At 45.3% G+C, this 13,459-nt stretch overlaps 1 protein-coding gene across 1 annotated transcript in view; it reads left to right on the top strand.

Annotated features, from left to right (window-relative positions):
* The window catches only part of E2F5 (E2F transcription factor 5), a 284,908-nt gene extending 272,124 nt beyond the window's left edge, over positions 1-12,784 (top strand). The window contains exon 9 of the mRNA XM_085605342.1: positions 10,896-12,784. Coding sequence (XP_085461468.1) covers positions 10,896-11,005 — 110 coding nt within the window. The 3' untranslated portion in view covers positions 11,006-12,784. The remainder of the gene's footprint in view (positions 1-10,895) is intronic.
* The last annotated feature ends 675 nt before the right edge of the window (positions 12,785-13,459 follow it).

Raw genomic sequence — 13,459 nt, 5'->3', positions numbered from 1 at the left:
CCACTGGAGTGGTGTGAAAGTCTGCCCAGACCTACCGTACCCTTCTAGTCAATCTGGAAAATGTATGAATAGCCCACCTCCAGCCCCAGTCTCCTCCTGGGCTTCCTCAGAGGAAATAAGTCTGTCCCTAGGATACAGATCTCCCAGTGTTCCTTCCACATCTAGTTATCAATGTGGGAAAGCTTATTTGCAGAATAGTTGTAGCCACCAGATCCGTAGTGATCTGCAAAACGGGGTCTGCTGTTTCCCATATGGGTCCCATAAACACCTCCCTCCCCAAATGTTCTCCTTCAACACACCATTGTGCCATGTGTTGGGTTTGCACTTGTATGTACTACAACTCCAAGTCTAGTAGCCAGAGTCCCCCCTGTGCTCTATCCAGCTTTAAAGTGTCTGGCTGTACTCTGCTTCTCTTACCAGCGCAAGCCATTGATACCAGGTAGTTGTCTAGCTTTATTATGAAACATTTAATGAGTTTTTTAGTTGCATGGTCATACGAAAGGATAAAAATGGTGGCTACTCTGACAAGTACATTTCCATTAGCGATGAGTTCGCCCATGAGGGGTGTGTATCTAGCTGCATCAAGCAGGCCTTAGCTTCATTGTTGGCTTCCATGGCCCCACCACCCTGTACAATGCCCCCTCTCCGCATATCGGACATTCCATCTATCTGTCACGGGTGACTGGCACTTGGTTCAAGAATACCGTTATATTGGCACCATTTTTCCCAGATGTTATCATGTTTCCTTGAGCACCCTCTTGCAATATACCCGGGTCTCTCCAGGGTCATGCAACGATCTAGCTCCCTCTTGCAGTCCTCCAGTGATGGAGGCTTGGGATCCCTCCACACCTTTGGTGTGTCTTTCTTGGCCATTGTTTGCCCGAACCACAACAATGCTAATTTGTTACTGTCAGTGTCTGCCGTGACATGTAGGAGAGTAATCTTGGAGTCCCTGGACAGCCTCCAACCCAGCACCTCAACCAGGCAATGAGCTCACCCTCCCAAAAGGAGGTTAACCTTTCACATCCCCACACCGTGCTGTAAAGTTTCCCCATCTCGTTGAGCACTTCAAACATGGTGGTGAGGTTGCAACCTCCATTTTCCACAGCCTGTTGCAGGAAAGATAGGCATGATGGAGATACTTTAATAGTATGCCACGTAATTGCAGCTTCCCTCGGAGACAGCCTCCCTCAAGTCTTTGTCTTCAAAAGAGCCCAGGCCTCCCTACCAGGCCTCACGCAGTCTTTTAAAGATGTCTGGAGTGTTTTCCACCAGAGTGGTAAATCTTCAAAATCTTGTGGGACTTCATCTCTCCTGGCAATACCTGTGCTTCCATTGAATTGTGATCTTGGAGATCCTTCAGTTCCCATATACAGGGCGCTATGGTGTGTCTTCGGTGAAGACTGTATTACCCCTGTAAGACTATGAACAATTTGAGTATCGTCCCTGTCATGATGTCTTTAAAGTCACATTTCTCAAAAGCCCTGCAGGTCGGAGACCTGTCTTAGCCACCGGCTACACCGTGGGGGGAAAGGGTCTTTTGTCAGGTGTTGCTGCCAACGATCGCCTCTAACACCCTGAACACTACCTTTGGGGCTGGCAGCAGAGGGTGGTGGTCCCCCCCCCCCAAAGCAAATCTGGGATCTGCACATCCTGCATTGCCTATTTCTCCGAGGCGTGCGCCGGATTTCCAGAGGTATCAAACTGCCATTCGTGTAAGACAGTCATTTGGAAACCCAGAGGTAATGTCCAGGGTGGCCATGCAGCCAGCCACCCCCTTCTCCTCTCCCCCAATATGTACATTTGGAACATTTAGATAGGGTTATTCACGATGGCTGTCTGTTTAACAGAACCCCCTCAATGAGGCATTGACACGGGTGAAGAACGAGCTAGGAATTGGATAAGGATAGTTTTGCAGCTGATATAGAAAACAAGAGACCACCATCTTGAAGATGGCTGAGCTTTACAAGGAGAGTGAGAGTGCCAATCAGGACTCTAGGTCTTTGGTTAACCAATCTACCTGCTGTTGAATGTTCTTCACCCTTGCCAGTCAAGTGTTGCCAGTTACGTACACCACTAGGCACTTAAAATCCTCTTGCCAGTACCTGCAGGCCACTAGCCCACTCCAGTCGCTGTACACAGCGCCCAATGGGATATACCAAAGTTTTGCCTCTAGTAATATGTAATCCAGAATATGCCTCAAAAATGGTCAATTCCTGGAGGGCTCTTAGCCATTAGTGATGAGGCTCATCTAAAAATATAAGGACAACATCCACATATAGCGCCAAACTGTCGGATATGCCAGGGATTCATTGCAGTCCTTTAATTTGAGCGTCCATTCTGAGACAGTTGGCCAGATGTTCAGTCGTGGTGGTGAGAATTAAAGGGGACAGGATGCATTCCTGTGGGGTCCCCGCTGTCTGTGAAAGATATTTGAGACCAAGCTCTGAATCCTGACCCCTGCCTTAGAGCAGTCGGATCGTTTTTGAAAAGGTAAGACCAAAGTTTATCTGAGTCAGAAGAGAGAAAAGGTAGTCCCACCCCACCAGTCAAACTTGTTTTGAGAGTCCACCAGGAGGATTGCCTGCGACTCAGCAGTTTGTCAGCTAGCGGAAGGGCATTATGGATCCGCCTAATGTTGTGCTGGGTATCCTCATTGAACATGAAGCTGGCTTGGACTGGGTGCACAAGAGAATCATTGACCTGAGTCAGTCTGTTGGCCAGTGCCTAGGCTCAAATCTTCACCTCTACTTTGAGTAGTGAGATTGGCTGATATTGGGTGGGGGGGCGGCGGCAAAGGTTTGAGTGGGAGGCCCGGTTTTGGGATGACCACAATGTCGGTCTATTGCATGTCAGGTGAGAGCTTACTGCCCTTCAAGGCCTGTGCAAAAGCCTTCTCCAATGGTCTCAGCCCCCCCACACCCTGCCTGACAAGTAGTCCTTTTCAAATTCTAGTGGAAACCCCCTACCAGATATCGCTGTCCAAAATCTAATGTCATAACTGGTTCTCTCTCTCACCCCCCCCCCCCCTTCCCCTCGCCCCCCTCGTATGGCCTCATTAAGGCTTTGAGGAATTCCTTTTCCAGTAGGTTTAGCTGCAGCAGGCCCCTTCGCCCTGTGTCTCAGACAATTGCAGGCCGTCAAGAGACAGGTCGAGCAACTCCTCCACGGCCCTTCAGCTTTTATTGGGCTGCTTTGAATGCTCCGCGTCCCTCCCAGAGGGGAGAGAACCTCTGCGTATTTGCACACGTATATACTTTTAAAATTACCTGATCTACTGCTGTTTTCTTTGTCTTGCTCTGCCTCCTGTTCCCTGCCTGAAAGCGCCCCCAGCAGCACACCTAGCGCTGAGAGGGAGAGCTTGCGGGTGGCTTGCAGGCGCCATCGGCCACGCTGTAAGCGAGGGACACTCCCCCCGTGAGGCCACGCCCCTTCCCTGCCCTATATCAATGTGTATGCATCGGAAGCGCAGAGGACGAGTGCAGCGGGCGCGCCGAAGGCGCGCATAAGGCAAGCTCGTCTGCGCTCGTCCGCGCCGAGTCAGGGCCTAGGGCCAGACCCTCTACTTCTCAGGCCTCAGAACCAATACACTACAATGCTGAAACTCTCCACAGCCTCAGGACACTCCACAGCAACTGCAATGGTCACAGCTACCAAGCTGACACCCTGCCGCCCATTTGTCCTGAATGCCACCATTCCTTCATACCCAAATGTAAAATGAAACCGCTACACGACTTCCGTATGTTCTTATTGAACTGTCGATCTCTCCCCAAACATACTACTGAAATTGCGCTGCTAATAGAGGAGCACTCACCAGACATACTGTTCCTCACTGAGACCTGGCTATCCCTTGAGGCCGATCCCGCGATCACAGCAGCCATCCCACCAGGCTTCCTAATCTCCCGCCAAGACCGACCCGAAGGGAGAGGAGGAGGCGTGGCGATAATCCATAAAGAACAACTTCATTGCCGAGTGGTCTCTGAAATCATCTCGGACTGTGAGAGCCTTACCTTCAACATTGAATTTTCACCCAACAGCTGCCTTTCTGGCACTCTTATCTACCCCCCCCCCCCGGCGCAGTTTCATGTTAGTCTACCACTTAGCATGGCTGAACGTGTTAACACTACTGCCAACCTTATCCTGCTAGGCGACTTTAACTTTCATTTTGAGTCACCTTCTGACCACATCGCACTGACTTTAGCAGAGGATTTAGCAGCTCTGCAACTCTCTCAACGGGTCTCCTCTGCCACTCACGCGAAGGGCCATCTGCTGGACCCGGTTTTCAGCAATTGCCCTGGTCTCTCAACCAGTCCTCCCATTCCCCTGCCCTGGACGGACCATTTTCTAATCCCTATTAACTGGACTACGTTCAAAACCCTTGAGTCAGCGCCTACCACGAGACTCACGAGAGCTTGGTCCCACCTAGCAGTCGACAAGTGGACCAGCAAACTCGCAGAGAATCCACCGTCGATTAATGACAACCCCGGCATAGCCCACCAGGCATATGCCAACTGGATCACTGAATCCCTTGACGCTGTTCTGCCCAAAAAGAAGATCACGCTTAAACGGTCGCACAAATCTGCCCCGTGGTACACAGAGATTCTTAGAGACAAGAAACAACTTTGCAGGAAATTGGAAGGACGGTGGCGATCGGATTACTCTATAGACAACAAAACCCAGTATCGAAAAGCCATTAGTGAATATAAAATGCTGATAAAAGAAGCACAAGCCTCATATTTTTCTGCGAAAATTCTGCTTGCCAAATCTAAACCCAAGGAAATTTTCCAAATCATAAATAAACTCACTAAACAGCCCCCTTGCCCGCAGGTGGACAAGTCCACTATCCACTGCAATAATACTGCTGAATTTTTCTACCAGAAAATAAGCTCCATCTATTCTGCCTTTCCACCGAGAAACCCCACCCCTTCCGCTCCATCTCTCCGCCCCGCGACTCCCCCATCCAGCCATCAGTCATCTCTGTTGACTCACTTCCTCCCTCTGGACCTCATCACTCTTGAATCCTTAGCACGGAAAGTACAATCCGGCTCCCCCGAGGACCCTGCCCCACCAGATATAATAATGGCAGCCTCACAGGTTACCCTACCCATTATTAGGGAGGTCTTAAATGCCTCCATCTCTTCTGGTACGGTCCCGACCGTATGGAAACAGGCGATGGTCAGAGCCTTATTGAAAAAGACAAAACAAAACAATGGCCAACGTGCACACTTTTCAAATGTTCAACCAAAAATAACACTGTTTTAGCAAAATGTGCTCAGAACGCCAATTCGCCTATCCAATGGCGACGTAGGTAATTTGCCAGTCTATGATGCAAGCAGGACAATGCTGTTTGCCGGCGTGAGCACTTTAATGGGGGCTGTTCAATTAGCCATTAGCAAATTATTATCAAAATCGTTGAAAAAGTCTACTCGAAGAAACATCAATTTTAACCAATCGATTTATTGGTTTGAAGAACAATACTTGTATTCAGTATTTTCCAAATGAATGATATTCAAGACAGCTGGGAAAAACCATCCAGTATGTTTAAACGATATACCCAATGCATTTCGGGTCAAAAAAGAACCCTTCTTCAGGGGTAATCTTTAACGGTCAGAATAACTAAAAAGAAAGAGAAGCAATCAATCGAGAGTCCTCATAATCATCTTATACAACGAGAGATCACAACAATCTATGTGTAAGTTAAAAAGCAAAGAGAACATGCAATGAATAACAAGGCTCGTTGAAACTGATCACAAAGCGAAATATAATCGTAAGTGTATGCAACAAACTATCAAAAAGTGCCTGCGCTACACAATTTAAACCAGTGTGAATGAAATGTAAAAAATGGTCCCTTCGTGAATAAAATACCGTGATTCAAATGTGAGGTATGTTCGTAACAAAATAGTGCTTGTTGAAGTCAAGAAATCACCCGTGAACGTCAAAAGTTTGAAAGTATAAGTTCGAAAAAAAGACCGTAAACGTACCCATTCAAAAGTTGAATTAGTATCAAACGGAAACACGTCACTGTCAGAGACGCGTCAGGAGCAGGAAAGCATGTTAGCATAGAATTGAAGAGATATAAATAGTAAAAAAGAGAAGACCGATCGTAACGTAGTGGATAAGTGTCAACGACATAGAAATAGGCTCGTGCAACGACAAAATGTAGATAACACCGCTATTGGCACCGAAGCGCGCAAATCTTTTTTGGCCACCAGCCCTGCCTCAAATCACCAACCAGAACAATCCACACAAAAACAAGGCGAAGCAAAAGGAAAAGAACAACTCTCAGAAACCGACAAGAGATCTCTACGCAGCAAAACAAGAGCAACTTAGTCGTGAACATTTCTAAACATCATCTTTCACAAGCACAAATTGCAGTTCTCAACAAAGGTACCTCTTTTGTACCTACATATAAAAGCAATGTTGCTGAAACCGAAATTTCTTTTTTCAAGTTTGTTAGAATATTACGCTTGAAATATTTTTTCAATACCATCGAACCATCCAATACGACACTTGATCCATCTACATCATTAGAAGCTGTAGGTTCTACCAAAGAATTTAAACCCAGAAGTACATTCTGTTCTCCTATTTCACACAAATCTATTGACTGTTTTGAAAGATTGGTTAAAGCAGAAATTGCCAATATCAATTTCCATAAACGCACCAAGGAGATGATTATGAGGACTCTCGATTGATTGCTTCTCTTTCTTTTTAGTTATTCTGACCGTTAAAGATTACCCCTGAAGAAGGGTTCTTTTTTGACCCGAAATGCATTGGGTATATCGTTTAAACATACTGGATGGTTTTTCCCAGCTGTCTTGAATATCATTCATTTGGAAAATACTGAATACAAGTATTGTTCTTCAAACCAATAAATCGATTGGTTAAAATTGATGTTTCTTCGAGTAGACTTTTTCAACGATTTTGATAATAATTTGCTAATGGCTAATTGAACAGCCCCCATTAAAGTGCTCACGCCGGCAAACGGCATTGTCCTGCTTGCATCATAGACTGGCCTTATTGAAAAAGCCCACGCTAGACTCTACCAAACTGAGCAATTACCGCCCTATCTCTCTGCTCCCCTGGGCAGCCAAGATCCTGGAGAAATATATAAATCTTTAACTAACAAACTTTTTGGAAGATCACCACCTACTGGACCCCACCCAGACGGGCTTCAGACCAAAACATGGGACTGAGACCGCCATCCTCATGGTGACGGAGGAAGCCAGGAAAATCCTGGATCAAGGAGGATCAGTGGCAGTGATCCTCCTTGATATCAGTGCGGCCTTTGACACAGTCAGCCACGACACCCTGCTGTGCCGCCTATCCCAGGCCGGGATTAAGGATAAAGCCTGGTCGTGGTTCCACTCCTTTTTAGAAAATAGATCTTTTCGCGTGTTTGAAGGCGAGTCCGTATCCACCAGCAGACCTCTGAACTGCGGAGTTCCCCAGGGCTCGTCCCTGAGCCCCGCACTCTTCAATCTGTACATGAGGCCGCTGGCTGACGTCGTCTGCCCATTTGGAATTAAGATCATTTCCTATGCGGACGACACACAGCTAGTGGTCTCCATGTCGCAGGCAGCCAATCCACCTGCTCGGGGCGGGCTCAGTGAGTGCCTGGAGGAAGTAAAGACCTGGATGTCCCGGTCTTGTTTAAAACTGAATGGGGACAAAACTGAGCTTATGCTTCTAGGCCCCTCGGATCCTAGTCTCCCCGCCTCTATGTGGCCGCCTAGTCTGGGATTGCCTCCAACTCCCAAAAATAGCATCAAGAGTCTCGGAGTCTGGCTGGATAGATCCTTGTCCTTCAATGTACAATCTATAAAACTCTCAGCGACTTGTTTTGGCATCATGAGGATGTTAAAGAAAATCCTCCCTCTCCTCCCCCTGGAAGCCAAACAAGTAGCCGTACAAGGTCTTATTCTATCACGCCTCGATTTTAATAACGCACTTTATCTTGGCGCCCCTGAAGCCACCTTGAGAAGGCTTCAGATAGTCCAGAACTGTGCAGCTCGTATTCTGCTCGACCTTCCCTGTAGACAGTCAGTGAGGTCTGGATTGGCAGCCCTTCACTGGCTACCGGTGCGCCAGAGAGTCATGTTTAAAGCTATGTGCATGGAACACTGGCCCCAAGATTACTCGGGACCTAATCACCCACTATTTGCCCACAAGAAGTCTACGATCTAGTCAGACCTTCCTTGCAATGGCCCCCAGAATTAAAAGAGCCAGATCCGGAGGCAGAATATTCTCCTACAATGCGGCCAGAGCCTGGAACGGCCTCCCGTTGAATCTCAGAGCCAACTCCAATCTAACAGCCTTCCGTAAAGAGCTGAAAACCTTTCTATTTCATTCAGTCTAACTTCCCCCTTCTTCTCTCTCCGGGGTCCATTGGGCGGATTATCGGTATTCTCTAGCGCTTGGACGCCTCTGGGCAGCAATTCGCGCTCTACAAATGCACATCAAATCAAATCACCAGTGCTGCGCCGCCCGCAGCTACCAGCACTCCAAAGCCACAGCTGCAATCTTGGTACTACCTCTCGGGTCAAATCACCAATGTGAGGCAGGTCAGTGGCACAGCATGCGTGCCCCCGCAGCTCTGAGGCTGCAGGAATCTCCGATTTCGACAGATTGTCGTGGTAAAACTGGTGGAGCTCAGTCGAGAGCAACTGCAAATTTGAGCCTCCAGGCCATGCTTCGGCTATGAAGCATTTTGAAGGTAGAATTGGGCACATAGTATTTTGGAGTATATACAAACAGTGGGAGAGAAACACTGTTTTTGCAATCTCTGCAGTCCCCCATATGGAGAGTGATGGTGTTTTTCTAGAACTGGACATAAGCCCTCAGATCCTGCAGTATTCCTCTCCATATTATGGACATATTGTTGCTCTGCAGAATGTGTCACTTTGATCCCCAAATAACATTTATCTAGTTCCCATTGTTTACCTGTCACCGGGTGCTCTTCCAGGCGTTTTTATTCACCAGGCTTGTCAAAGGGTACAAGACTGTTTTATCTCGGTTACCATATTGGCCGGAGCTACATGGAGAACCATCTATTTCTTGTAGAAGCAGGTGGACCGAGATATCTGGTTGGTTCAAATGTAGTGGTGTATCGTCAATGTCCGTCCACACTGTGTGTTTTCCCCCACCCTGATATCCCATATTTGCATTGCTTTCCTTAACTTAATCACCAATAGTTCAGCTGCAAGGGCGAAAAAAGTGTCGATAAGAGGCAGTCACTTTCTCTACGTTCCATATGTCCTAAATCAGGCTTCCAGGTCCGACCCTTGCCTTGGGCTGTTAGTATTGTAGTTTTGCCAAACAAACCCTGGTAACTGGACCTAAAGCCACTTCTGGTGAAGACCTTGAGCATGTATTCTCAATCTAGTGTCTGAAATGCGATATTAAGTGCTACTAGGGCACACTGCACTTCTGTCTTTGATATTGCATCCATTACGATTGATCAGTCTAAGGTTTTAGAGTGTTGCAGTCTGGAATTAATCTGTACTGATTTTCCTGCATAAATCCGGATTACCCTTGCCAATCCGTTTGCTAGGATTTTGGATTATGCTTCAAAACGTAACTGTTTTGCAGGGTGGGAAGGAGGGGTTCCCTGCCACACCATAGCAATGTGAACTCCACTCTAATACCAATGACCCATTCGTTAATTTTCAATCATGCAGGACCACCCGCTACCTGTCTTGTGCCTTTGAGCGGTCACAGTGTCCCTTGTGTTTAATGGTCCTGTACTGGGATGGTAGCCAGCCAGCCAATTTTTCCCTGCTCTATTTGGTTTCAGTACGCAAACCCATTATTCACATTCCATGGGTTATAGACAGGCTGACTCCTTGCACTCATAGAGGAGCCCTCATGGACCGCTTTAGACGAATAACTTTTGTTTCCTGGCCTATTTTTGCAGATTTTTCCTTGGACAGTTTACTGCTGTGAACTTTTTTGCTCCTTTTCCCTTTTATTCTTTTCGTTATGGTTTATATGCTGGATTTCCAGTCCCTGCTTCAGTCTAATTTTTCTTAGGTGTTAACATACATAGCTTAGATAGGACATATCTTGAGGCAGTTTTGACAGAAACGCTAACCTTTTTCGGTATTAAAAAAGATAAGAGACATCATCCTTTATCGGAAAGCCTCCTGTCCGGCAGCAATACTTGTTACACCCGCCACTGGAGTAGTTCCATGGGCACATGTCAACTTGCCAGGGCGTTAGCACTGTCCTGCAGTTGCAGGTAGGGACATAGTGCTAGTGGCACAATACTGTTCTTCTGCTCTTGCTCCAGCTGTCTCTCTGCCAGGGCTGGGAGATCACGGGGCATTTTACCTCTGACTCTAATGTATTTGTTAGGGTTGGAGACCTACTGTTAGGGCCTTTGCTATACCGACTGAGCTCCTTCCTGCCTGTGTTCCAAACACCTCCACTGCCCCAAGTATTAGTTTTATGTTCAGACCAGTTTCATATGCGAGATCTGTTAATTTTCCACTTGAAGAACGAGTCAGAAAATGTACTGGATGTTCAAATTGAGTAGTTGCCACTACAACAGCAGACTTTCTTATATTCGAAGTGTGATGAAAATAATAGGCAACATCACTGATACGTGCAGTTTTCTACAGATTTTCGCAAAACCCCACTTCGCAATCAACATTTTGTGACCGCGTTCGGGGTAGTTATGGTTAGTCGAAATGTTGGGCTGTATAAAAGGTGTCAATGTTGTTGGCAATATTTGCTTCATGCCCTAGTTATAATCTATATTACACGCATTAGAAAAAAAGTGTTAAAGGTAAAAATCATAAACATTAAAGAGCTATGAACTGTTAAAAAGATATACAGGTTTGTTTGCAAACCAAGCAGTGTTTGTGAGGGCTTATCGTCTGTTTTTCTTCCCTTAGTGTTTCCTCTCTTACGGCTATCGCCTACCCCTGGAGATGACTACAGCTTCAACTTGGATGACAACGAAGGCGTCTGTGATCTTTTCGACGTGCAGATTCTAAATTATTAAATACTATTTCCACTACATAGACTTCTATCTACCTCCAAGTACAATGCTCTCTACTGAACTATTTGCAGCACTCCGTATATAACTTAATTTGCCGGTTTAGCATTTTTAGGGCAAGCAAATGACGTTGCAGAACAATTTTTCACAGATTCCGAAGGCTGAATGGGAGACATACTTGCCAGGCATCTACACTGCCCTGAGTATTGCTGTCTTCCTCATACCAAATGTATGCAACATAACGCAAAAGGACCAATTTCAAAACGGCCTAGTTAATCCTCATTCTAATGATGAAAAATGCATTGTCTATCTAAAAAGTACATTTTGTTCCCCCCGCCCTCGAAAGAAATACTAATGGGGAGTGTGAATAAGTTAGCACGTTTTAATGTTCGATCCCGACCACTCCACATTGCCACGTCCGAATATTAACTTTTACAATTGTATACTTCAGTTAAAGCTGGAATTCAGAGGATGGCCAGTGTATTTTTTTCTGACCGTTCTTGTGGTTAGTGTTTATTTTTCAGCGGGTTTATTCTAAACCCTGTGTAAAGGTAACATTACATTTTTTTCTACTTCTGGACTCTTGCTGTTGTTAAACTATAAATAAATGTACAGGACACAATGTTGAGTGCTCCGGATCAACAGTTTCCGGTATTTAAACTAGCAGATGGAAGCAGCTGACATTTCTGAGGGGGGCAATTGGGGATCTGCAGCAGAACATTCTTTTTCGCGGTAGATCCATCATTGATATATGTATACAGGATCGTCCATCAACTTTATGCCACAGACTTTGTAAAGCACGAAATCTCTGATACTGAACTAGCACACTCCGTTGCTGCTGAAAGCAAATAAAGCTCCAAGAGCAGACGCCAATTACAGATTACTTTAGCCACAGTACAGAATAATTCCACACATGGGAATTTACTAACTATTTTTAAACAAAGGAGTACTCCCAGCTACGGTTCCATTTGCTACAGGAGAGAACTAAAAATACTATCACATTTTGCCCAGTTTTTCAGAAAAGAAGCAATTGGGGAGTGTTCTTTTGATTCCATTGTCTGCTTTCCCCATCTGCCACTAAATCAAAGTGACACAGACAACGAGTATTTCACAAATGGAAACCATTATTGCTTCTTAGTCATTGGCCCTCAAACCTAATGCAAGTTCACAAAGCTGCTACTATTTCGGATATGATCCGTGATGAACAACTAGATTCTTCTCTTGAATTCATTACTTCAGGTCCTTTGTTGTACAAATCGTTTTGAGGGCATAAAATCTGGTCCTTTGGATTTAAACCCATGTATAAGAGCAGTTTAAATTTCTACTATGTAGAGTGGATATCTTGCAGGCACAGCTTTGATATATCAAGTCAGTGAACTGCAATTGTGTGTAGGCAGATTATTTACAGTATACAAGGATAATACTGCCTCCATTGCGTATTCCCTGAGTTATCTCGGATGTCCATGTCCGTTCCTGTCGGCTTTGCGTTACTGTCTACAACTATCCACAAAGCTCTGGTTGCAAAAACAGAACTCCTGAATTATTAAGGCCATGGAAGTATAGACGTTTGAAATGTGTGACTATTGTGCAAAGCTTTTGGAACTGCCGCATTATTGTAAAGAAAAAGTCTCTCAGTGGATTGTCAAATGTATAAGGTATTACTTTTACTTTAACTGACAGGCTGTTGCTTCCAGATTGAAGAGCACACTTCACCAGTGGAAACTGCTATAGCTGTCTTTTTACACAATGTTCCACTGTCTCAAATCTGTAAGATGACTGACCGCATATTACATTATTCACACCTTCTGAATTAACTATTTCTGTAACTCTAATGATCACAGAGATACTAAAATTGGCCAGTCAGACTTATCGGACATTCCTTAATTTGGAATTTGCTCTGTAAATTCCACTTTTGTATGACACTTCTTGTTGCAAAGCATTTGAATCTACAAGGTGTACACCTTGATAAGTAAGTACTTCCCTGCAAGACTTATTTGGAAGTTTGGTTTGTAAAACATTAACATGCAGGGCGCACCTCCCCACTCTCAATTGGGCAAAGTTGACAGAATAATGAGCTACTCACTAGATGTGACCCCCTAAGGCACCGGACATGCTCCCTGTGCTGATGCCACACAGGTAGTTGTTTTTCAACATTCAGATACTATTCTCATTTGAGCCACGAGATGAAAGTAGTATTCAAATACTGTGAATCGGTCATGCTGCAAAACCAGTTTAGCTGGAAATTCTTTTTGGGATTTTAAAAATGATCTACCGAGTTTCATTCATTTAACACACTAGTTAAAGGCATTATTCAGCAAAGACAGTCTATCCTCATGGAGGGATGAGGGATGTCTTGTACTGCTCTTTCCCCCCTCGCTGTTAGCAGATAAAAGTTTATTTTTTAAGTTCAACAGTCTTCATGTTGGTATTGTTTTCATACTTTTTAAACACGTTTTCCTT

This window comes from Triturus cristatus, chromosome 5_1, assembly GCF_964204655.1.
Source record: "Triturus cristatus chromosome 5_1, aTriCri1.1, whole genome shotgun sequence".
NCBI lineage: Eukaryota > Metazoa > Chordata > Amphibia > Caudata > Salamandridae > Triturus > Triturus cristatus.
This window is presented reverse-complemented; position numbering and strand designations above follow the sequence as displayed.